Here is a 27,278-nt window from a genome sequence, read left to right on the forward strand (position 1 = left end):
TCACTGAATCAGTACCTAAACACTTGACAGTGCCAAGAGCAAATGCTGATGCTGCCCGAGGTTTGTTAGTTACAAGAGCAAGTTCTCCAAAATACTGTCCTCTAGTGTACCGGGCTATTTCAACTGCCCCATTCTCTTCTACATCCTGTTTATTCTGAAAAGTCAGATAAGATAAAAATAAGAGACACTTGCTGAATGTACAGTTTTACTCATAATGGAATTTAAACATGTCAAGGAGTAAAGAAAACTGCAGTGAGATAACTAGAGACATCTGCTGTTTAACATTTAGAATATATTAATGACTTCAAGATTTTGAAAAATTAAATTCATGTTGGGGTTTTTACCTTCCTTTTCATAGTAATTCTCACTTCTCCAGATTCTACAATGAAAAAACAATCAGCCATGTCTCCCTATTAAAAACAAAAAAGCAAGTAATGAAAACATGAATATTGCTTTTTAGTTTTGTAGTGACAGTAAGAAATACATTCAAATATATGTAGCCAGAGGCTAACAGCTAATCCTTTTGGTACCTAATGCAAAATGCTTTAATACACTCTACTTAGAAATCCACACTCATGGCATAGAAGGATTACAGAGATGAGATGAGCAACAAGCTCTCCTGAAAGAAAATGATACAGTTGGCTCCATGTAGACCTTAGTTCTAAGCCATGGACAAAACACAATATGAAGCACCAAGAGAGGCAGAGGAAAATATTGGATAACTTGGAGGATACTTATTCCTATTCCCCAAAACAAACAAGCTGCTCCCCTAGGGATCAGTGGGCAAGAGCAGAATTGGGTTGGTGGACAGAAATAATCAGCCTAAAAGATCTACTCCAATTGCCACCTTCTTCTGTTCTAGAGGATTTTGAACTCATAAAATCCCAAAAATTATTCCCTATTATGGATGCTCAGGTATCAATAAGCATAGGAGAGGTTAAAGCCAATATCTAAAGGAAGTCCAAAGGCAACATAGAGTCTGAGTTGCCTGCAACCTATCGTGATGGAATTATCTTCACATTGTTCTTTTTTCGGAACAGAAACAGACGCTCAATGATAAGACCCATTTTCAGTGCCTACTAGTACAAGCCTTCCTCTTCTATAGTATTTGCACAGTTTAATTTATTCTATTCAGACCAACAAAACATGTTGTTTCTTAAAATACAGCAGATGTAATAAGGTAGCTGTTAAAGTGGCAAGAAAACCCCCAATCAGACACTGGCTAAATATTCCACAACAGGCATTTATCATTTACAGCTTTGTAAAAGCTAACAAAATGTTCCAAATCCCAGAAAGAAATAATTACATTTTGTCATCAAAGAGGCACAGTACTAACTGCAGATACATGCAGTATGGAAATATAAAAAAAACAAAAAAGCCACTGGAAGTTAATTGAAATAGCCTGCCAAGTATTTGTACTAAACTTTATTTTTTTTTGCTTTAAATGATTATTTTGAATTTACAACATCACAACAACATATTTCTTTGAACTATACCATTTTTTTCAGACCAGTTTATACCTTTGTGTGTATTATACTGAGACTCAGTTTAAAAGAATGGATTCATTATAGATAATACGGTAGTTTTACTTATAGACACAAAAACTACATCAACTAAGACACTACCATACCTGAGCAATAATTTGTTCTCCATCTTTGTATATTTTGGTGCCTATCACATCCACCACTTTCAAGCGTTCAGATAGCTTTATAAAAAGAATGGGAATATTAAAAATGTTTTTCTAATAATATTAAACATATGTTTTGCTAATCCTTAATACCTGTTTTTATGGACCTATATACAGTATAATATGTCCCTAGCCATCTGTATTGACAATAAGCGATAAAGAGACCTCTGTTTAACCATTTTCCAGGGAATGGTTTACCAACATACATGTTAATTAAGTTTCTATTTTTGTATGGTTAATCTACATGCTCTAAGTCTTCCAAAATACTTACTGGAGAAAGTACATGTGTGTGCAGAAAAAGAGATCTTTTAAATGAAAGAATTCACTTTTTTCAACACGCCCAAACACTTCACACTATTAATATCCAGCAAAAATTCAGTTTAAGAAATGGAAGGCTGGAAACCACAAAAATATTTTAATCTTTTGCAGTACTATGGCCTCTATCCTACAAGTTGATCTGCACAGGCAGACTCCTGTTCCAGGCAGATCCCAATTAGGGGACTGCTGTGTGGATCAAATTATAGGATCAAGCTTTATGAAGAAACCAAAATAGGTGAGGGGGAAGGAGGTGGGGGGGACGATCAAATTGGAAATTTCAACTCTTTTCCTCAGAAATCCCTTTTCCAAAAATAAAATGTGCAAAATTTTAATCTAGAGGAAGTTTTTATTCCAAGATAAAACCCCATGCCACAACCACTAAAATAATGCAATAGAAAGCTTACTTCTAAAGATTTAAGGAATGGCAATGACTGAATAAAATTTTCATACATTCTTCTCTTTTTGGCATTGTTTTTTACAATGATTCTCCGGAATGTTACCCTGTCCTGAAAACACAAAGAAAAGAAAAAAAGTATATTAAAGGGAAATGTTAGCACAGGATGGAAAATGCATAAAAGAAATAGGTAAAATGTATAATGATTATAATCAGCCACTAGAGGGCAATTTTATGTGTTTTTAAGTACTTCAGTGAGGCCTACTATTAAAAGGGGCATAATAAATTTGATATTTTAAATTATATCATTTCAAATAACTGATTTTTCTCATAAGAGATCTTTGAAGTCAAATCTCTTGCCCATTTTTTTTATTCCTCTTTTAAAAATTCATCTTCCTTCGTGATGTTTGCAAGGGTTTTTTGGGCAGGCCTCAGAGCAACACCAAACATTGTGGTGCCCACTCCTCCTCACCTGCCTATTTCTGTGCACAGCTGCTGCTTATTGAGTTTCAGATTCAGCTGTGCAGCAGCAGTTACTGACCTTCTTGCCTGCCCAGGGAAGAGCATATGCACAAACTGCCCCCAGACAAGATGCATGAGATAGGAAATATAATTGGCCATCAACAAAACTGAAACTGACTCTACACAAACTGCTGATGAATCAACAAATGAGAACCTGAAAAGTGAATTCTCCTCCCCACCCCGCAATCAGTTTAAAATCTAATAATCTTATCGTTACTTGTAACAATAGCAATTACAACACTTTCAGATGGAAATGTAATTTTTCAGATGATAGTGTCCCTTTAAAATCTTGTTTTAGTTACAAATTCAGAAGGATGAATAACGTCTGTGTAATCCAACTAAATGTTAGGGCATCACAAGCCAGCCTTCTTAACTAATTACAGAGAATTAGTTAGTCTTTCAGGCCATAAAAGGTTCCATTTTTGACTCCTATTCAGATTTCTATGATTTTATATTTTTGAGGCAGACTGGCTGTTTACCTTCCTTTTTTGAACCAACATTCCACCTAATACAGGTTTAGGAACCAGACACAGACCCAAACCCACAAAGATACTTAAGTACCTAAGCCCCAGATTGGGATGCCAAAGTCCCAGTTTTGGATCCACTGCAATCCACAAAATTTTCTAGATGCCTAAACTCGGTGTCTAATTTTTCAGAGTAAAAGTTCCCTTGGTGCCTCTGGGCATGTATATCCGGATGCCTAACGCCACCTAACCCACCCCTCCAAACTGGGGGATGACAGTTAGGTGTTCATCCACCTAAATTGCATGTGGGTCCTGATCCAGTAGGCATGCTCAGAGGCCACCAACTGGATCAGATCCCATTCAAAATCCAGCTGCCAGAGGAGGAGGTGGTGGAGATGATGGTGCCCACCTTATAACTTTTAATTCAGTGGTTCGAGCACACACCTGGGAGGTGGGAGACCCAGGGTGCAGTCCCTCTACTCCAAAAACTCTTTCATTATTTATCCACAATGGAACAGCTTCAACAAGAGAGAGCCACATCAGAATATCCCACAGCTCAGTGCACTCTCCCAAGAAGTGAGAAATCTCTGTTCAAATCTTTTCTCCCCTCTGGCAGAGAGGGGAAGAATTGAACCTAGGTCTCCCACATCCCAACCCCAGTGAGTGCTCTAACCACTGGGCTGCAAGTTAGGCACCACCCCTATTTTGTGTGGAGCGAGGCAGGCACCTAACTCATTTCTGCAAGAGGCAGCTAAGCTGCCTGACTCCCTGACATGGATTGCTAAGCAGAGATAGGCATACCCCTGAAGTCTGGATTTAGGTGCCTATCTCTGAGAGAGGGATGGGGCTTAGTATACAACCCTCTCATCGGCATCTCCCTCTAGCTAGCTTAGGCTGTTTCTCACGTAGTGTGATGGCCTTCATGGATCACATTCTAAGGTGACTATCGCTCCCCTTTCATTGTACAGGGAGCCTTGCACGTAAGTTCACTTGTGGATCACAGTGTGGTTCCTGTTATTTTCTAGGCACCCAAAAATCAGGCACCATGACGCTCAAAACTGCAATGCCCAAGTCCCTTCATGGATCCTACCCATGCTGCCTAACCTTGCAGGCTCAATTGCAGACTATGTTTATCACCAACATATACTAGCTTTGTATGACAAGTTTGGAGTAAATGACTCCAGAAAAACAAAATATATAATTTCAGATGATTAAAACATGTTCTCAGAAATGTTGCCGTTAAATCATTTCATCCCACAGTTCTCAGCACATTTATGTCAAGTAATGAGCTTTGTGTTACCTAAACCAAACACATGGGACCAGATCCTTGGCATCACTTCAGCAGCACAGAGGGGCCATAAAGCTGCCCTATGTGGGCAAAGGGAATTCCCTGGTGTGGGACAATCCTTTAAGCAGAAAGATGGGGTACCCAGACGTAGGTCATTCTCTTTTGTTCTCACACCACCCAACTCAAGGGGATGTCGCTGGAATGCACTGTAATCCCACTAGTACAATGGCCCTGAGTGGCCATTGCAATCCATTGCAATTTAGAGCAGCATTCAGGCTGCTCCTAGTTATGTAGAAAGCTCAGCAGTCTAAGGGATCAAGGTGGCAGAAAGCCATCTATGCTCCCCTACACCAAGCACTGCTCTGAATTGGCACCTTGGAATCAGTTACCAGACCAACATATAAGCCTTGAAGGAGAACAGCTTTCTCAAAGTACCTAATACAAATCTAAGTACTGCCACGAGATTTTTTGGCAAATTTTATTACTATTGTGCAGATTCCAGATATAGTAAGCTTAACAAGTAGCACCATGTTGGATTTTTTATACTGTAAACAAATGCATTCATGTTTTTTGCAATCTAAGACAATATTTACTATTTGACAAAATAAGTGGCCTGTCTCTTACAGTTGGAAACATGATAACTAAGCTCTGAAAGTTATGGAGGAAATTTCCAAAATTACTTTTGTTGTGGTTCTTACATCAAATTGCCATTCTAATATTCAAGTTTGCTTAAAGCGTATGTTCAGGGTCTGAGCAAAGACAGTATTTGCCCAGACTTTTTCTGCAAGTTTTAAAAGGCTTCTATCCTAATGACACATTTCCAATTATAAGACAATTTTTCAATGTCAAATATCTGTAGATTCAGCTATACAATTTTAAGTTATTTTATATAAAGACAAAAATATTTTAAGGAAAATAAATTCAAACAACCATTTCACTTACCAAACCCCATACAGCACCAGGAGATGTTGCAATTATGGTAGCTGCTCTGGGTGTATTGTACATTAAGGCCAACTCACCAAAACTTCCATGGTTATCATAAGTACCAACGCACCTCCCAACACCGTCACATTTTACATAAATGTCATATGTTCCTCTGTTAACAAAATACACAAATACAAGTAAACATCCACCCTTTCCACTCCCCCATGTTCCTTACTGAGCAGTAGCTGGTTTAGTTTACTACCTTGTTTGTTTAGTTTACCAAGTTGATTTTGCACCACGCATTACACTGATGGTACTTCTATGGAAATATAAATTTTGTTCAGTAAAATGAGACTGAGTAGCTTGCAGGGTCATCTCACTTATTTGTGTATACCCTAGAAATGGTGGTTATTTTAAGGGGGACAGTTGCTACTTCTTTGTGAGGACATGGTAACTTTGCACTTGAAAAATAAAAAAAAATTCAGATATGGAATTACAATTATTAATTACATATAAATAAAATCAAAATAGCAATTATTAAAACATAAATAACAAATTTTGAGCCTAAATTATTTAACAACTGCTTTTTAATCATGAAACTGTGTAATGTACAAAGTCCTCACAAAGAAATGGTTTCTGAAAACTATGCTTCTGCCATTAAATTAATTTAAAATGTAAAAGTTCTTTCACATGTAAAATGTTTTTTAAACCAGTAATTGGTATATTGCAATGTACAGTTGCATTAGTGAGAATGGTGGCAAACATATTGTGTGAGTCCTTATCTAAAAAGGAACAAATACAAAATAAAAATATTGTATACTCATCTAATATAAAGTTTTAACTTTAAACATCAAAGCAAACCCACAAAAGTATTTATCGATTGTTGTTGCTCTGAGAAAGAAGTAAAATATGACAGTCACCCTCTCTGATGGTGTGTCATTAGCTTGTTCAGTGCCAAATATTTATAGCCTTCCTTTTTGCAAGTAGCTGGAATGGAATGCAAATGTCTTTACAATTCCTTTCCCTTCATGGTCAAGAACTTTGTAGACAGATGGTCCGAGTCACCTAGACCTGACAGCTATGTATCTGGAAGAACTCAATGAAGTCCCTGCAGCTTTCTGAAGAGGAAGTGGCTAAGCCATAAGCCCAGAAAAATGGGAGAAACTTGGATTCTCCAGTGAAGAATCCCAACTCTGTCACAGTCTCCTCAGAGATATACAGAGTACATTGGGGATTCTCTGTAGTGTGTGTGGTAGTGGTGTGGGGGGGTGGAGGGTGAGAAAACCTGGATTTGTGCTGGAAATGGCCCAACTTGATGATCACTTTAGATAAGCTATTACCAGCAGGACAGTGGGGTGGGAGGAGGTATTGTTTCATATTCTCTGTGTGTATATAAAGTCTGCTGCAGTTTCCACGGTATGCATCCGATGAAGTGAGCTGTAGCTCACGAAAGCTCATGCTCAAATAAATTGGTTAGTCTCTAAGGTGCCACAAGTACTCCTTTTCTTTCTGTAGAAGCCAGCACTAATAGCTCTGACTATTGGGGATTCTCTGTAGAAGCCAGCACTAATAGCTCTGACTATATCATTGTATCCTACTTCAAACTGAAGACAGAAGGTAGAAAAAGTTTAGTGCATTGACCTATATTGATGACTTGAAGAATTTAACGAAAGGTCAACAGCAGCAGCAACACAAAGCGTGCTCCCAAATCAGCAATTATATCTATCACTTTACTTATTAATCTGACTATGAAGTATTAGACCCACATGGGAAGTTTAGTTAAAATTTGTGCAATTCTTTGAAAATTTAAGTTTTATTCTTATGAACAAGAAACTTTACCAACAGCATTGAGAATGTAGTAAGATTTCAATCAAATATTGAATGCTAAATCTTTTCCAATTATTTGTTACATTAAATCAGTTTCCAGTTAACAAATAGTCTTTGTGACAGAACATTACATTAAAAGACCAGTGACACTTTCCCTTGCAAATATTTTATTACAGGTGAGAGCAGGCTAGAATTTTTCACGGACTGTTCTCTATTGTTCAACGACTCTTTAACTCTGATAAAATATCTTTGCTTTTTCTTTCATACATGCACACACCTGTCTGATTCAACTGAAAGTATATGCAAAAATATATTTTCATTGATACAACTTTGCATACTCCCTTGTGTTACAATTATATATAATCACTCACCTATCAATTACATAGAAGTTGTCACCATCATCACCTTGATCAATGACATGCTCCCCTCCTTCAATCAGCTTTTCAAACATAGCATCTAATACCTGAGACATCTGTTCCTATTTAAAAAAACAACAACAAAAAACCACATAAGATTAAAATTAGGTTCTGCTTTTATGGTATCACCCTCAAAAATACAAATTAACGGTTTAAATGTCCTATTTAGTCTTCAAATATTGCACTGGACACAGCTCAGATGATGATAGCACACCTGAAATATAAATTTTTCATGTTACAATAATCTGTCAATTTATCAGAAAAATAGTGAGATTTTCAGTCAGTATTTTAACTTTTAGTTCCAGCTCTTTCCTTTTATTGTGTTCAGAGCACAAAGACACACCTGCAGTTTTAATACTGCTGTTGTTCACTTTCCTACTGCAGTGCCCCATAACAATCTTTTCCAAAACGGTCCCTTCACTTAATAATGCAAAATTACTTGATATCCACTGCAGCTACATAAAATACATTAATTGTTGCTTTGCTAACCAATGTGTGATGGGGTGCACTCACCCCACACTGGATGGGGATGGGTTAACTCCAAACTGTGGGCTGAGGAAGCCATGCCCCCACTCTCTACTGGGCATGCTCAAGGTGTAGCAGTAGTATAAAAGAGAGCAGACCCCCAGCTCAGTCTGGGCTGACTACTGGAGAGGAAGGATATATACTGCAGGCTCCAGCCTGGCAGCTGGAGGTGCTGAGACCCAGGTAGACACCAAGTGGGATGCCACGTGGAGGTCAGAGCCCTTGGGAGCAGCACAACCTGAGGAAACCAGAGACCTCTAATATGTTTAGACCAAGGGACTGCAGGAGTCATGGTAGGAAGTAGCCCAGGGAGCTACTAGCCATTGTCCCTACAGCAGTTAGTGTGTTTTGGTTGGATTGTTATACCAATAAATTAAAAACCAGCAGGATCTTATTAAGGGGAAAAAGGCAGAATACCACATTTATTGTGAATACAGAAAGAATCATAGTAAGCAGTTAGTTATAGCTATAACATTCCATTCAATGTCATATTTATTCTCACACACACACACACACAGGTTCTGCTAGGTTGTTATCTCATGCCAAGCCACTGGCCAGGTGGCCTGGACATGAGGAGGGAGCAGGGCCTTGTCAGATGCTCATCTGATGCTCCTGGAAGTTGGTTTGCAAAATCAGACCCCCAAAGTTCCCACTTTCTAAAGTCTATTTTTATAGGAATTTATTCCTAGGCCAGTCTGTGGGAATTGCTTCATCATGCTGTTGCTGAATCAATCAGCAGATAGCACATTCCTGACGGCTCCCTGCTGCTAGATGTTATCTTGTTCTTTGGTTCTCCCATTCTTGAGGCTGTTGGGTGGATTCCAGCCTGCCCTCCGGGGGTCCTCTGGTTATTTCCACTTGACGCCTTCTTCAGCCGATGGGACACTGGATTCTTAGGCTGGCACCTCCCTGATCATTCAGTTATTATCCACACCAAGCATCCATCCACATACATCCTCTATCTCTATTTTAATCACAATTGTTAATACAACAAAAGGGTGGGGAGTCTCTGGGTGCTGTTTCTGTTACAGAGTATTGCTTTGAGTCTCTCTCTGTGTGAATTGCTTTGAGAACAGACTCTGTCTTAGAATGTACTAACGCAATTAGCAGCTTGCAAGTTTCACACATAGAGGGAGAGAAACAGTACCAAAAACCAAGAGACCTCTTAATTAGTAATACCCTGGAATTTAAACTATGGAGAATTTAAACTCATTTGTGATTTTAATACAGAACTTCTTTAATATGATCCAACAGGATCCCCACTGACTAAGTGGTGAGCCCACTTGCCACTACCTGGGCTGGGACCTGTTAGAGCAGGGAGGGCTTGGGTCCTCCTACCCTGGCTGCCACCCACCTTTGGGAGGTGGCCCAACCCCCACTAGGCCTCCTTGCCCAGCTGACTAGGGTGAGCCTATTGACTTTATACAGTAGGCCTCACTGTCTTGAGACAGAAGACAGCTTGAAGGCTGGGATGCACTCATGCTGTCATACAATGGTAGATATATTTGTGTCAATGTAGTATTTACTTAACTTCTGTAAGTAGCACCTGAACTAGTATGTTTCAATATTGAAATTTCCCATTTATTTATGCAATAGCCATTTTTGTGTATTAGCATGTGAAGCTATACACATGTAAATATACATGAAGTTACATAATACCAGTCACATATAATTGGTATCTATGAAACACAGTGAAGATAGATTCTAACTTGTGAAGGGGAATACTAGGCACAGAGGCCCCTTGCTAGAGGCCTCCTGTTCTAACACACCCTGCCCCAGGAAAGAACAGTTGAGGTGAGTCCTCCAGGCTGCCTAGAACACCTACAGGGAAGCAACCTATCAGAGAGGCTGCAGGAAGCAGCCAGGGTCCAGATAGTGGACAGTCCACATTCAGTTGCTAGCTGGAGCCAAGGGAGGAGGAAGGTGTTCCTGGTTGGCTGCAGGAATTGACAGAGCAATTGCTGACAGAGAGCAAGGAAGGTGCTCTTGGCTGGCTGCAAGGTCTCAAGAAAGACTTCAGCCCTGAGATAAGGGTGAAGATGAAAATACTGGGGCTGTGGGGAAGTGGCCCAAGGAAACACAGCGATTAGTAAAGGGCGGCAGCTGCTATTTATAGGATCCCTTAGTTGGGACCTAGAGTAGTGGATGAGCCTGGGTTCCCCCCACCAGCCACTAGGGAAGTGGCTTAAGCACTGAGAAGGGACGTAGCCCAGAGACAGAGCTAAAGACCCAGACGAAAGTCAGCATTTGTGAGAATTTTGTGATAAGGAAAGAGAGTGAACTGAATTGTAAAGAGGGACTCTGCTGAAGAGCCAGGGTAGCTGGTGAAGAGCCCACAGGGAGGAAGCTATAGGGGCACTGCTCCATACCAGAGAAAGGACAAGATGAGAGAGCGCCCAGCATAGGCTGAGACCGTTTGAGAAGCAAGCCCAGGAGGGGCTATAACCAGGGTACTGGGATAGGCCCTGTTGGACTTTTACCCTGGAAGGGGTTTATTTTATTAGCATACAAATTGTGTTGAACTCGGCCAAAGTGCTGTGTCACCGAAGATCCACCTGACGAGGGCAGTAACCAGCGGGAGGCAATGTGAGCAGTGCAAAGCTGGGGGGAAAAAAAAAGCAGGTGTATGCACATATTCAATCGAGGGCATTCGACAGAGGTGAGTTGGCCCCACCACGTTAACTACACATTCTGTAACTTCAAAAAATATGAGTATCTACCCTTTTTTAAAAGTATTGCACATGTCAAGACAAACACCTGTCAGGAGTAGCCTTTTATTAATTAGTCCTGCCTTGAAAGCACGGGACTGGACTAGATGTCCCATTCCAGTCTTAGAATCATAGAATTATATGCCCAACATAAACAGAAGCAACAGCTAAATTGAGGTTTTTTCCTTTTATTAATTTATATCTATACCATGTACCCTTCTTCCTGTAGGCATCTAGCAGGGGTTCCCAAATTATGGTATGTGTGCCACTGGTGCTGCATGACCCTGATATTCCATCAATTCACTTCATAACAATCTTTTAAAGAAGGGGACACACAATGTGAACTAACAAAGTTTAGGAACTGCTGATCTACAGGACAGCTCTAGGTGCAACCTTCCCTTTCTATAGACATCTACAGAAATACTGTGCAACGTGTAATGTCTCTCCCCTCTATTGATGGCCCCAAAGATTCTATTTTGTGGCCCTTTCCTTCCCCCACCCATCCCTGATGTAAAAGCTCATCCACTCTCACAGCTTCAGTGATGGTGGGTTTTTTTTTAAAATCTTGCCTCATGAGAATGAGAGAATAGTCCTGCTAAAATGACCTTCTCCTCAACCTGTCCAGACTTACATCACTGCCTCTCTCTGTTCAGCCCTAATGGATACCCTGATTTTTTTTCCCTCAATTTAAATGACAACCTTAATTTCTCTTCATTCCTGCACAACTGCCCCACCTCACTTTTTCTACACCTGTGGCCTCTCAGCTGCAAGGGTCACATTCTAGCCTCAGACTTGCATATAGCTTCCAGGCACGTCAACCTGAGTTGTACATGAATATTTGAGGATATAGTTTTGCCCTTAGTGATCACATACAGCATACAGATTAGATAATGAGGTCTATACCACGGACAAAATATTTTTTATCTGTTTTAGTGTTTGGCGCCAACTTATGGGAATACGTGTTTCCAAACCACTGTAAACCATTATAAAAAGGTAAATCCTACAACGCCTAGATAATGTGGGGACAGAAGCAAACCTAAATGTGTGCAATGCTTCAATTGAATAGATCAACCCTGGACTTAACGAGTACAGTCAGTAGGATTTTACACACTGGATACAGCACCACTTAATTTTTTATGGAATAAGTAGGTTTATAAAGAAATGTTGCAGACTAATAAAGTGACAGTCTGAATTATAATTTTATGAAAGATTGCTAAGATTTGTTGTTCACAAGAAAACTTTATTCATGAATTAACTATTTAAATTCTAAAAAAAAATTTATTTGAACTTGAGCTGTAATGTGTTCCAGAATGCACTGAGAAATACTCACCATTATAATGTTTATTGGGTATTCAAAACCATGATAAAAAAAACCCTGAATTTAGATTTTTCATGCCAATTTAACATTTCATTAAATTAATGACATTTCTAAGATGTCTAGTTAAAAATGTAGCTTCATTGTGTAACTCAGTGCACTTTAATTTAAAATGGTCTATTGTACAGCCCTATCCGAAACCACCTTTGGGGGGAAAAAGGTGGTTAAGTAGAGTCCTTCACATGGCTTGGTGTCTACATTGCAGAACAAAACAGGGCTGCACCATCCACATAGGACACAGCTGAGCTGTTGTCTTGCCTAAAATTGAAGCTTCTTGCGGCACAAACTATCTTACCATATGTCAGTACAGTACCTATCACATTAAGGGTCTCTATGTACTAAAGTAATACAAAAAGTAATAATATAAAGCCGCCGCTGCCTCCCTCAGATGGAAAGTGCTGAGAAGAGGAAGAGAGCTGGCCCTTCCATATTTCCATCCTCCAGTCAGAAAAAGGGCAAGTAAGCAACCCCATCTCCTGGGCAGGGAGGTAAAAGGAGACAAGACAGAATGTCTCATCTACACAGGTAAGACAAGGTCAGGGCATTATCATGCTATAACACAGTCCCCTGATAAACATCTTATTAAAAAGTTAGGACAGTTCTCATATCACTTCAATGGATTCTGTATTATCTACTGTATATCTCTATTACACAGACAGAGCAAGCAGGTACATATGTGATATTGGGACAGAAAGAAATTAACATGAAGTAAATGTCCTTAAAACTTTACCTTAACTAGGCAACTACCTAGTAACTAGGCAAATACCTCAGTGTTTCTAATATTCCCTATATTAAATTCAGGGAACACCGCAAGTACTGAGGTAATGTTATTTAGTTCTCAGGCATTGAAAAATATTCACTCCCCCAGCTGCATTTCTAAACTAGTAAACTGTCTCACCACTGACTAGCACTCATCTACTGTATGAGACTGTTTCATGGTACCAAATCCCTCTAAGTCTCAGGTCCTTTATTGTGCATAACAGTAAAAATATATAATGTCCCACATTATTTGGGAAGATGGGAGGCTATCTATTATAATATCCTTTGAGCAAGAATTACAGGAAATTTTATTTTTTCAAAAGAGAAGTGTATTCTAATAGATCGCGCCTCTTGGCGACTAAAACACTCCAGAGGTCTTAAATAAATGGGTTGAGTTTTATTCTTACTGTAGAGCTATTCATATGTTCTGAAGGTACAGTATATGTAGTTATAATCTATCTTCAATGAGCTTCATGCAAGATTTCAGGTTTAGAACATTCAAGTTCAAAGTTCTGTAGCATTCAACCTCCCCTCACCTACCTACTGCAAGACATAACGACCAGCAACTACACCAGTCATCAGACCCTTTTTAAACAATGTAAGAAAATAAACAAATAGAATCCTCATTTTTAAAAAGACTACTTAAAGCATTTGAGGTGATTTAATGCATTTAAGAAGAAAATTCTATCATCTGCTAAATCACTACACTGGTATGTCTAAATCTTAAATAAATTGTAGTGTGTTTCTACATCAATAGATTAGGTCCTCTTCCCAATGCTGGGTCAGCTAACCCCTTCCCTGTAAAACAGTGATAGTGTATGGGCTATGACAGTCAAACTCAACATTGGCCAGATACACAATTCAGTACCCTTGGGCCATAATTTTAGAAGGTAGAATCTGGTAGGATGAGAGTTTCAGTTCCCCCAAGATGATTACCCGTACCTTTAAAATTATTACAAGTCCTGCTTGGGAAAACTGAAATTAAAAACATGTAAGGTCTACATGTCTAATTCTTTCACAGAAGAAATAAGTATATGATAACATCTTCATTAGTTGTGGGTTTGGGTAATGGCTGGGGTATTTTAAAGATTAGGATGCTGCCATGATAGGACTTGATCTTATCAGCAGACCTAGCAAAAGGTACAGCGCAAGACTGAAGTCTTGCCTTAAGGCAAAGTGGATAAAGTGGAGTCTGATAAAGGCTCATAAGAACTTTCTGCATAAGATTACCACAGCAACAGACAATTTTCTTTTTCATATCAAAGGGATCCTAACTGGTAGCAAAAGTTCTGACTAAGCTCAGGAAAGAGAGGATATGATTAATTGTTCCTTATGGGAAAATTTGGTCCCTGCTTAACTGCTTTAAATTTCTGTGATTAGCAAGAATAAGCTTTGGACACTACTACAGCAAATATTTTACTTTACCACCTACAAATGGAGTCAGAAGTATCAATGGATTCATTCAATTAAATCAACTCAAGTAGAAATATAGATATGTACAGATGGAACTTAGGTTTCACAGTTTAAATATTTAGAAATTAGAGGTCTTCATAGACAAGACTTTTCTTGGCAAGATACATTGTAGACAATTTCCTTTAGTTTAGTTGCTTTGGAACTTAACCTGTTTGTTCTCTCCATGATTCAGAAGATATTTTAAATTCAGCAGCTCTATCATATTTTTCAGTTCATGCAACAGATCACACAAACAGATTTCTGCAAACTGCACAGGCACATTCAGTGTGGCATCCAGCTAGTTGCTAATGCAGTACTGATGTTTCTTCTCCCTGTCAAAGTTTCCTCCTCAATAGCTGACCCAGAAATGAATTCACACATAGTATCACTGCTCTGACAACTGGTCCACACATTTATTTTAAATTGCCTTTCCTATATACTACGCCAATTCAACAAATGAAAGTGTGTCCACAGTCTGAGCACTGGTTTTGCATAAAGCAAAGGTTTTGGTACCCCCTGTGAAGAAGGTAATGTATGATAATTCCCATATTAAAGATAGGTACACGGAAACAGATTAAATGAATTGCCTGGAGGCACCGTATTCTAGACAAGTAGGCACAGGACTGCAAATGAGAACTTAATTCCAATGCTGATTCTGACACCAACTATCTGTGAAGTGCGGGTAATAATACTTCTCCCTCCTTCAAAAGAGGTATTGTAAAGATTGATTCATTCATTCTTGTGAGCACTCGGGCACTACCATGATGAGCACAACAGAAAAGCCCATTAAAATAATCCATATTCAGTGCAGCATTGAATAAGAACAGCCATACTGGGACAGACCAATGGTACATCTAGCCTAGTATCCAACCTTTAACAGTAGCCAATGCCAGATTCTTCAGAGGGAATTAATAGAACAGGTAATACTCATCAAGTGATCCATCCCCTGTCACCCATTCCCAGCTTCTGGGAATCAGAGGCTAGCAACACTTCAGAGCAAGGTTTTGCATCCCTGACCATCCTCGCTAATAGCCATTGATGGACCTATCCTCCATGAACTTACCTAGTTCTTTTTTAACCCTGTTAAAGTCTTGGCCTTCAACATCCTTTGGCAAAGAGTTCCACTGGTTGACTGCGCATTGTGTGAAGAAGTACTTCCTTTTGTTTGTTTTAAACCTGCTGCCTATCAATTTGATTTGGTGATCCCTAGTTCTTGTGGTATGAGGAGTAAATAACACTTCCTTATTTACTTTCTCCACACCAGTCATGATTTTATAGACCTCTACCATATCCCCCCTTAGCCGTCTCTTTTCCAAGCTGAAAAGCCCCAGTTTTATTAATCTCTCCTCATAGGGAAGCTGTTCCATACCTCTGATCACTTTTGTTGCCCTTTTCTGTACCTTTTCCAATTCCAATATTTTTTTTTTAGATGGGGCGACCAGATCTGCATGCAGTATTCAAAATGTGGGTGTACTATGGATTTATATAGAGGCAATATATTTTCTGTCTTATCTATTCCTTTCCTAATGATTCCCAACATTGTTAGCTTTTTTGACTGCTGCTGCACATTGAGCAGATAGTTTCAGAGAACTATTCATGATGATTCCAAGATCTTTCTTGAGTGGCTGCAGCAAATTTAGACCCCCTCATTTTATATGTATAGTTGGGAATAGGTTTTCCAGTGTGCATTACTTTGCATTTATCAACATTGAATGTCATCTGCCATTTTGTTGCCTAGTCACCCACTTCTGAGAAATCCCCTTGTATGACTCTTTGCAGTCTGCTTTGGATTTAACTATCTTGACTAGTTTTATATGATCTGCAAATTTTGCCATCTCACTGTTTACCCCTTTTTCCAGATTATTTATGAATATGTTAAACAGTACTGATCACTGTACAGAACCCTGGGGGACACCACTATTTACCTCTTTCCATTCTGAAAATTGACCATGTTTCCTATCTTTTAACCAGTTACTGATCTATGAGAGGACCTTCCCTCTTATCCCAGGACAGCTTACTTTACTTAAGAGTCTTTGGTGAGGGACCTTCTCGAAGATGAGATAAAAGGATGGTGTGTAGTACATAAGGCATAGATGTCTCACACTGAATGGTGGTAATAAAAAAACAAAACAAAACTGCCTCATTCCCTTTGTCCAGTCGGTGCACTAAAAGCAGCATGGGCCTTGTGGGAACAATAGTGATTGTCTAATTAGGACTGTCATAATACACTAGATATAGGTAACCCTTAATTCTGGTAGCTCCTAATTTTAAGTGCTCTGTTACTATTTTTTTCTAATGTAGTTTGTGTCTTTATATACACATAAAAGACAATTGGATGCAGCTTTTTATTGCAATGTGTGCATGTGTTTTATGGAATGCTGTAGTTGGGGCATCCTGGTTATCTATATTACAGTACCAGCAGCATTACAAATATGATAGACTTGATCTAAATTGAACACATTTCCTTAAGGAAAACATTATATTAAACATGCACATTATGCCATTTTAACAACTTTTGCAATCACTTCATTATTTGTTAATTTTTTAAAAACACAACAAAGCACAGATTCCTCACTGAGAACTATATACATGCCAAAGTTGAAGCTCTATTACAAAGTGGGTTGAGTAGGAAAAACTGCATTTTAAATAATTTAGAATTTAAATAGTATTTGTTTTCATACTTGCATAATACAGCTCAGTGGAATTTCTTAGGCCATTCAAAAATAATTACTTATTCTCAGTCCAAAGTGTATTAATGTCAGTCAGAAAAGTAAAGGAGTACTTGTGGCACCTTAGAGACTAACCAATTTATTTGAGCATGAGCTTTCGTGAGCTACAGCTCACTTCATCGGATGCATACCGTGGAAACTGCAGCAGACTTTATATACACACAGAGAATATGAAACAATACCTCCTCCCACCCCACTGTCCTGCTGGTAATAGCTTATCTAAAGTGATCATCAAGTTGGGCCATTTCCAGCACAAATCCAGGTTTTCTCACCCTCCGCCCCCCCCCCACACACAAATTCACTCTCCTGCTGGTGATAGCCCATCCAATGGATGGGCTATGGATGGAGAGTGAATTTGTGTGTGGGGGGGGGGCGGAGGGTGAGAAAACCTGGATTTGTGCTGGAAATGGCCCAACTTGATGATCACTTTAGATAAGCTATTACCAGCAGGACAGTGGGGTGGGAGGAGGTATTGTTTCATATTCTCTGTGTGTATATAAAGTCTGCTGCAGTTTCCACGGTATGCATCCGATGAAGTGAGCTGTAGCTCACGAAAGCTCATGCTCAAATAAATTGGTTAGTCTCTAAGGTGCCACAAGTACTCCTTTTCTTTTTGCGAATACAGACTAACACGGCTGTTACTCTGAAACCAGTCAGAAAAGTAACATTTTTGAGAAAGTGACTGGAAACATGGGTTTCTATCATGACAGCACACTTTAGAATAATAAAAATACCCTTTTTTGATAGAGAGAATCATTGCCATCCTCTCACACTAAGGGACAGGGAAGAAATCAGGTTTTTCTAGCAACACATCCACAGCTGATAGTGGATTCATGCATAAAGACTCCTGGCTGACATAAAGGACTTGAATATTACAGTTCTTGTCCAAGATATTTTCTTTGTGTGAAATGTTGTGGCTAATGTACTTCACCCCAAAATCTTTGTTACAGGTGGCTTTGTAGGAGAAGGCAAAAAGACTGGTTTAAATTGCAGTGAAGTCACAAATAACATTACTACCTATTCCAAAGCAAAATGTGTATGAGCATCCATATTTAGCCTGGATACATAAATGGGGGGGAAGCCTGATTATTGTCAGTTATACTGGTTTTACTCCACTACAACTTCAGTGGAGAGACTTTTGATTTACATCCGGGTAAGACAATCAGGATCACAGACCTCAGATGGCAGCTAAGCATAGCACAGTGAGGCTGTGTCTACACTAGATTTTTTTTTTCCCTCTCAAAATTTCCCACCATTGCTGTTATCAGTGGTACTAAGAGTGAGAGCACAAGTGTACACCAGGTGCTGGTGGCCACACACATTTGTATAACCTACACCTATTCTGAGCAGGGTTAGACAATACAGTGGTTAAAGTGCTGGTGGGCAGTTCATTCTAGTGCTGCCACTCCCAGAGCTGTATGGAGGTACCAACTGTGGCAAATTTTAAGAACAAAAATGTCTAGTGTAGACAGTCTAACAATGCCTTTGAGCACTCTTCCTAATCTCATGACATACAAGATCTGTCTTTCTAATCAATCAGAATCTATCATTCCCTGTAATTATAACCTCATAGCACAGAACTAAGGAAACATTCAGTATGTAGGTGGTTGTCATTATGACTGACAACTACTGAAAAAACATAGGGTTTATTTTTAGTTCTCTGTTCACACAATATGCAGATTGGCTGCATGCTGAAGTAAAATGGCTCTGACACACTAGAAAAACCACTATTCTAATATAAATTGATTTTATACACTGGGACAAAATTGTTTGATTCAAATTAAATATTTGATTTCCTACTGCAAGAAGTTACCTGTTGCGTTTGGCATTGAAATATTCATGAGAACAACATCTTCAAACAGAGTTGTTTCAAAATGCCGTGCTCTACTGTACAAAATTAACCTTCTAAACTCGGCAAAAATTAGGCGGGGAGAGAATTTGCACAGTTGTCCAAATAAGGAGTGGCCACAGAAGTCTTGATGGTGCAGTAAATACAGACTTCAAGACGCAACTTTTCCAATGGCTGTTAGGCATGTCTCTTAATTTGTTAATTAGTACATTTGGCAAGTATGCCCAGAGGGCACACAGTTTGTGCAACTTCTAAATATAAATATCCATGATACCTTGGGCACCATGTGTTGTGTAATTTCATCTTTAGTGCCTTTAGGAAAAGAGAATAAAAGAATCTCTTGATATAGTCTCAAATAACTACATTTTAGAAATTGTATCAAGACAACAATGTACAATTATAAGCACACTTAGGATTAGTGTACATTATTGTGATGACTGCCATAGAAACCGCCCATGATAAAAATGCCAAATTTAGTGCAGTGTTTGGACGGCCTGAAGTAAATAAGGGATCGGCGACACATGTACTGCGTATTGTTCAGTATTTGGTTTTTAACCACTGCCTCATTCGCTAACCATTATCTATGCTTTGATGTGAATGAGGTAGGACTCCTGTGGAAAAGTTAGTGTAGGATTATTAAATTGGGACTGTGCCCCAGCTCCCTAACAATAAAATGGGAATATCAGTATTTCCCTACCTCACAGGGATGCTGTGAAGATAAATATATTAAAGATTGTGAGTTCCTTAGATACTATGGTGAGGGAGCCATATAAATACCAAAGATTGATGATCAGTAATTCCCTTACTCCAAAAAGACTCGGTTCACACTGTTCTTTGATTTCTGTTCTGTTCTTCCTTTCAACAACAATTTTACATAATCTGCTCACAAGTTAAAATGACATCCTGTCATTTACCTTTCACTCACTTTGGACAATGTAAGATTTCAGCATTGAGTAGGATTCAGCATCACGGTGGGAAGGAAAAGAGGCACACAGAGCCAGGGTAGAGAGCAAATGATAAGAAAATCATGGAAAGAGGTGAACAGAATTGCAGGAAGGTCTGGGGACAAAGGGCAGTTTTCTTCAGCAACTCATGACTGTTCTAGACCATTAATGACTGCTTCTTGGAACAGCTAGTCCTGGAACCCACAAGGGGAGAGGCAATTCTTGATTTAGTCTTAAGTGGTGCACAGGATCTGGGCCAAGAGGTGAATATAGCTGAGCAGCTTAGTAATAGTGACCATAATGTAATGAAATTTAACATCCTTTTAGGGGGAGAAATACCAAAGAAACGCACCACAGTAGCATTTTACTTCAAAAAGGGAAACTACACAAAAATGAGGAAGCTACTTAAAGGGAACATAAAAGGAACACTTACAAGAGCGAAATGCCAACAAGCTTCATGGAAACTTTAAAAACACCATAACAGAGGCTCAAACTAAATGTATACCCCAAATAATTTTTAAGAGGATCAAAAAAAACCCCACCATTGGCTCAACAACGGAGTAAAAGAAACAATTAGTAGCAAAAAGACATCACTTAAAAACTGCAACTCAGATACTACTGAGGAAAATAGAAAGGAGCATAAACTCAGGCAACTTAAGTGTAAAAGTAGAGTTAAGCAGGCCAAAAAATAATTTGAAGGGCAACTAGCGCAAAACACACAAACTAACAGCAAATTGTTTTTAAGTACATCAACTGCAGGAAGCCTGCCAAACAATCAGTGGGGCCTCTGGGCAATCGAGGTGCTAAAGAAGCACTCAAGGAAGACCAGGCCATTGTGGAGATACAAAGAATTCATTTAGCATCAGTCTTCACCGCAGAGGTTATGAGGGAGATTCCCCATGCCTAAGCCATTCTTTTTAGGTTGCATATCTGAAGAACTGTCCTAGATTGAGGTATCAAATTGATAAATTAAACAGTAGTAAGTCACCGGGAACAGACAGTATTCATCCAAGAGTTCTGAGGGAATTCAAATATGAAATTGCAGAACTAACAAGTATGGTATATAACCTATCACTTAAATCAGCCTCTGTATTAGATGACTGGAGGGTAGCTAACGTGATGCCAAGTTTTAAAAAAGGCCCCAGAGGCCATCCTGGCAATTACAAGGCACACTTGTTGAAACTACTGTAAAGAACAGACCAATAAATAAAATAGTGTGTTGGGGAAAAGTCAACACAGTTTTTATAAGGGAAATCATGCCTCCCCAATCTATAAGAATTCTTTGAGGGCGTCAACAAGCAAGTGGACATGGTATACATGGATATCCAGTGGATATAATGTATGCTGTACTTGGACTTTCAGAAAGCCTTTGACAAGATCCCACCCCAAAGGCTAAAGCAAAGTAAAGCAGTCATGGAATAAAAGACAGTCCTCTCATGCATCAGCAACTGGTTAAAAGATAGGAAATGAAGGATAGGAATAAATAGTTTTCACAAACATAAAGAAGTACTTCTTCACATAACACACAGTCAACCTGTGGAACTCATTGTGTTGGACTGTTATGAAGGCCAGAAGTATAACTGGATCCAAAGAAGAATTAGATCAGTTCTTGGAGGATGGTCAGGGACACAATGCCATGCTCTGGGTGTCCCTAAACTCAGATTGACAGAAGCTGAGACTGGACAACAAGGGATGGATCCAGTGGTGAGCTGGAGCAGGTTCGCACTGGTTCGCTGGAACCGGTTGTCAAATTTAGAAGTCCTTTTAGAACCGGTTGTCCCGTGAAGGACAACCAGTTCTAAAAGGGCTTCTAAATTTAACCAGCCAAAAGTGGCACCTTAGGTGCCGACTCCATGGGTGCTCTGGGGCTGGAGCACCCACGGGGAAAATTTGGTGGGTGCAGAGCACCCACCGGCAGCTCCCTGCCCAGCTCCACCTCACCTCTGCTCTGCCTCCTTCCCTGAACGCACTGCCCCACTCTGCTTCTCTTGCCCCCCCCCACCCCACGGTTTCCCACAAATCAGCTGTTTGTGTGGGAAGCCCGGGAGGGCTGAGAAGCAGGCGGCAGCTTCGCGCTCAGGCCCAAGGAGGCGGAGTGGAGGTGAGCTGGGGCACGAGGAGGGCCGCCCACGCAGCAGCAGGTAACCTGGGGGGCATCCAGGGGAACTGCTCCCCGCCTCAGCTCGCCCCCGCAGGCCTGAGCGTGAAGCCGCCGCTTGCTTCTCAGCCCTCCCAGCCTTCCCGCGTGAACAGCTAATTCGCGGGAAGCCGGGGGGCATGGGGCGGGGAAGCAGAGCGGGGCGGCACGTACAGGGGAGGAGACAGAGCAGAGGTGAGCTGGGGGCAGGTGCGGGGGTGGGGAGCTGCCGGTGCGTGCTCTGCACCCACCAAATTTTCCCCGTGCATGCTCCAGCCCCGGAGCACCCACGGAGTCCGTGCCTAAGGTGCCATTTTTGATGTGATCAGTGCGGGGAGCAGCCACTTCCCCTGCTCCCCCCAGCTACGCTACCCCACCCCAGGAGCCAGAGGGACATGCCAGATGCTTCCTGGGAGCCGCCCCAGGTAAGCACTGCCGGAACTCCCCACCTCACCCCTGGCAGGTCCCTCTGGCTCTTAGGGGCGGGACCACGTGGGCACCCAGTATGGTGGCCCACGAGACCCTCCTGCCCGGTTCTGGGGGCAGTCAGGGGAGGGGGGTGGATGGGGCAGAGGTCCCGGGGGAGGGGGCGTCAAGGAACGTGGGGGGGTTGGATGGGGCAGAGGTCCCGGGGGATAGGGATTGGCCACAACCCCCTCATGGGGTGAGGAGGGAACTGGTTGTTAAGATTTTGGCAGCTCATCGCTGGATGGATCACTCAGTAATTGTCCTGTTCTTTTCAATCCCTCTGAAGTATCTGGCACTGGCCAATATCAGAAGACTGGTCCATCTAATACAGTGTCCTATAGTTTGACCCAGTATGGCCATTCTAATGAACTTGAGAGCCACATACAGAGGAAGCTAACAGGAGAGTATCACAGGCTAGACCACCCTCATCCCAGTTGGCTGACAGACTGCTTCCTTATGCACCTATCTACAATGTGTAGGAGAAAAAAGCTGTGTGATCCTGGGGGACTTCATTGTAAATGACGTGCTCTGGAGCTCTCATGGTGCCTGTCCTAAAACGGCCTTGGAATTTCTAAACGTTATAGATGACAATTTCCTAGTTCAAAAAGTGTTGCAGCCAACAACTACTTTTGTCTTAGCAGATAAACAGGAACTGATCACAGAACTAAAAATGAACAACAGCTGAGGTACAAGTGATCATGGTCTGATCACATTTATAATGTGCAAGCAGAATCAAGTTGCATCCGATGAAGTGAGCTGTAGCTCACAAAAGCTTGTGCTCAGATAGATTTGTTAGTCTCTAAAGTGCCACAAGTACTCCTTTTCTTTTTGCGGACACAGACGAACACGGCTGCTACTCTGAAAAAAGTTCAGACCATTAATATACATACTTGCAGCTTTAACGGGGCCAATTTTACAAAGCTGAAAACAATTATGAGCCTAATCAGGGGAGGAAGAATTTAATCAGAAGAATATGAATGATAATTGGGAGTCATTTAGGATACCCCAAAAGCCACAATTCCACAGTTGAGAGAGAAATCTGTACTGGTTAAAATCATGTCCCCTGGTACAGAGGGGAAATGAAGGCAGCCAAAAAAACCCAGATGATATAGTGTCATCATATGGTGGTGATAATATGTCTGAAGGATGTTAAACAGAAGCTACTAAAGTCAGACATTTTTAAATCAGCAGGTCCAAATGAGTTTTATTCAAAAGTTTTAAGAGAGCTGGCTGAGGAGTTTGATGGACCATTAATTTGTTTTTTCTATAAGTCTTGAAGCACTGGGGAAGTTCTAGGAGACTGGAAGAAAGCTAATGTTGTCAATTTTTTAAAAAGGGTAAATAGGATGAGCTGGGTAATCAGCCTGATCTCTATCTTGGTCACGATAATGGAGCGACCGATATGGATCTTGACTGATAAAGAACTAAAGGAGGGTAATGTAATTAATACAAATCAACATGGGTTTATAGAAAATAGATCCTGTCAAACTAACTTGATATGTTTTTGATGTGATTACAAGTTTGATGGATAAAGATAATAGTGTTGATGTAATATCTACACTGTAAGGCATTTGACTGGGTACCACAAGACATTTTGATTTAAAAATTAGGACATTATAAAAATAATATGAAACAAATTAACTGGATCAAAAATTGGCTAAGTGATAGTTCTCAAAATGCAACTGTAAATGGGGAATTGTCATTGAGCGGGTCTGTTCCTAGTGGAGTCCCACAGAGATCAGTTCTTGGCCCTACATTTTAACATTTTTCCAATGATCTGGAAGAAAACATAAAATCATCACTTAGCATTAGCAGATGACTCAAAAATTGGGGGAGTGGTAGCAGAGAAAGGTATAACATGATCCAATGGCTGAAAGTTGAAGCTAAACAAATTCAGACTGGAAATAAGGCATACATTTTTAACAGTGAGAGTAATTAACCATTGGAACAATTTACAAGGTTCATGGTGGATTCTCCGTCACTGACCATTTTTATATCAAGATTGGATGTTTTCATGAAAGATATGATCTAGCAATTATTTTGGGGAAAGTTTTATGGCCTGTGTTACACTGGAGATCAGACAGATGATTATACTCATCCCTTCTGGCCTTAGAATCTGAATCATTGCTTTTAAATATTTCCTAAAAACAAAGGAAATTCCCAGACAAAAATGTATTTAAAATAGATTAAGAGCTGAATAGATATTAATTAAATAAAAACATTACTAGCCATCAAAAACTCCCTTCTTCCTATACACAATACCTCATCTATAACCACAAACCTCTCATTGCATACTGTGCATACAAATCTCAGAGTTACCATCTCATAGCCAGATCATCCTTCATTCACCAAGTAGTTCACAATAAAACATTCTATTTTTGACGTCTCCGACTCAAGGAACATTTCCAACACACCTCTGAACAACATACTAATCCACAGAGACCTTCTTACCAAGACTACAAAAAGAAGGATTCTGGGTGGACTCCTCCTGAAGGTCGAAACAACAGACTGGACTTCTACATAGAGTGCTTCCGCCGACATGCACAGGCTGAAATTGTGGAAAAGCAGCATCGCTTGCCCCATAACCTCAGCTGTGCAGAACACAATGCCATCCACAGCCTCAGAAACAATTCTGACATCATAATCAAAAAGGCTGATAAAGGAGGTGCTGTCGTCATCACGAATAGGTCGGAATATGAACAAGAGGCTGCTAGGCAGCTCTCCAACACCACTTTCTACAAGCCATTACCCTCTGATCCCACTGAGGAGAGCCCCTAAACCTGAAGCAAATACTCACCAGCAACCACACAACAGAACCACTAACCCAGGAACCTAAAAGAAACTACACCATTTGCCCTCAAAAAGCACAAGAACAAATCCGCACAGACACACCCCTGGAACCTCGAATTCTATCTGCTACCCAAGATCCATAAACCTGGAAATCCTGGATTACCCATCATCTCAGGCATTGGCACCTTGACAGCAGGATTGTCTGGCTATGTAGACTCCCTCCTCAGGCCCTACACTACCAGCACTCCCAGCTATCTTCGAGACACCACTGACTTCCTGAGGAAACTACAATCCATCGGTGATCTTCCTGAAAACACCATCCTGGCCACTACGGATGTAGAAGCCCTCTACACCAACATTCCACACAAAGATGGACTATAAGCCGTCAGGAACAGTATCCCCGACAATGTCATGGCAAACCTGGTGGCTGAACTTTGTGACTTTGTCCTCATGCGTAACTATTTCACACTTGGGGGCAATGTATACCTTCAAATCAGCGGCACTGCTATGGGTACGGCATGGCCCCACAGTATGCCAACATTTTTAAGGCTGACTTAGAACGCTTCCTCAGCTCTTGTCCCCTAATTCCCCTACTCTACTTGCGCTACACTGATGACATCATCATCTGGACCCATGGAAAAGAAGCCCTTGAGGAATTCCACCATGATTTCAACAATTTCCATCCCACCATCAACCTCAGCCTGGACCAGTCCACACAAGAGATCCACTTCCTGGACGTTACGGTGCTAATAAGCGATGGTCACATAAACACCACCCTATACCGGAAACCTACTGACCGCTATTCCTACCTACATGCCTCCAGCTTTCATCCAGACCACACCACACGATCCATTGTCTACAGCCAAGCTCTGCGATACAACTGCATTTGCTCCAACCCCTCAGACAGAGACAAACACTTATAAGATCTCTATCAAGCATTCTTACGACTACAATACCCAACCAGCTGAAGTGAAGAAACAGACTGACAGAGCCAGAAGAGTACCCAGAAGTTACCTACTACAGGACATGCCCAACAAAGAAAACAACAGAACACCACTAGCCATCCCCTTCAGCCCCCAACTAAAACCTTTCCAATGCATCATCAAGGATCTACAACCTATCCTGAAGGACAACCTATCACTCTCAGATCTTGGGAGACAGGCCAATCCTTGCTTACAGAGAGCCCCTAAACCTGAAGCAAATACTCACCAGCAACCACACAACAGAACCACTGTCAAGGTTCCTCCCCCACTCTGAACTCTAGGGTACAGATGTGGGGACCTGCATAAAAAACCTCCTAAGCTTATCTTTACCAGCTTAGGTCAAAACTTCCCCAAGGTACAAAATATTACACCCGTTATCCTTGGAATGGCCGCTACCACCACCAAACTAATACTGGTTACTGGGGAAGAGCTGTTTGGACGCTTCTTTCCCCCCAAAATACTTCCCAAAACCTTGCACCCCACTTCCTGGACAAGGTTTGGTAAAAAGCCTCACCAATTTGCCTAGGTGACTACAGACCCAGACCCTTGGATCTTAAGAACAATGAACAATCCTCCCAACACTTGCACCCCCCCTTTCCTGGGAAATGTTGGATAAAAAGCCTCACCAATTTCCATAGGTGACCACAGACCCAAACCCTTGGATCTGAGAACAATGAAAAAGCATTCAGTTTTTTACAAGAAGACTTTTAATAAAAAAT

At 40.7% G+C, this 27,278-nt stretch overlaps 1 protein-coding gene across 3 annotated transcripts in view; it reads right to left on the minus strand.

Annotated features, from left to right (window-relative positions):
- PRKAR2B (protein kinase cAMP-dependent type II regulatory subunit beta) overlaps positions 1 to 27,278 on the minus strand; it is a 158,193-nt gene that overhangs the window by 5,693 nt on the left and 125,222 nt on the right. For 2 of the 3 annotated variants that reach the window (XM_048836340.2, XM_048836342.2), the window contains exons 5-10: positions 7,796 to 7,902; positions 5,616 to 5,769; positions 2,410 to 2,511; positions 1,631 to 1,705; positions 345 to 410; positions 16 to 154 (exon numbers count right to left, since the gene is read on the minus strand). In XM_048836340.2, the coding sequence (XP_048692297.1) occupies positions 16 to 154; positions 345 to 410; positions 1,631 to 1,705; positions 2,410 to 2,511; positions 5,616 to 5,769; positions 7,796 to 7,902 (643 nt within the window). The remainder of the gene's footprint in view (positions 1 to 15; positions 155 to 344; positions 411 to 1,630; positions 1,706 to 2,409; positions 2,512 to 5,615; positions 5,770 to 7,795; positions 7,903 to 27,278) is intronic. The other variant, XM_048836343.2, reaches the window with a different exon arrangement.

Source organism: Caretta caretta, chromosome 1, assembly GCF_965140235.1.
Source record: "Caretta caretta isolate rCarCar2 chromosome 1, rCarCar1.hap1, whole genome shotgun sequence".
Taxonomy (NCBI): Eukaryota; Metazoa; Chordata; order Testudines; family Cheloniidae; genus Caretta; species Caretta caretta.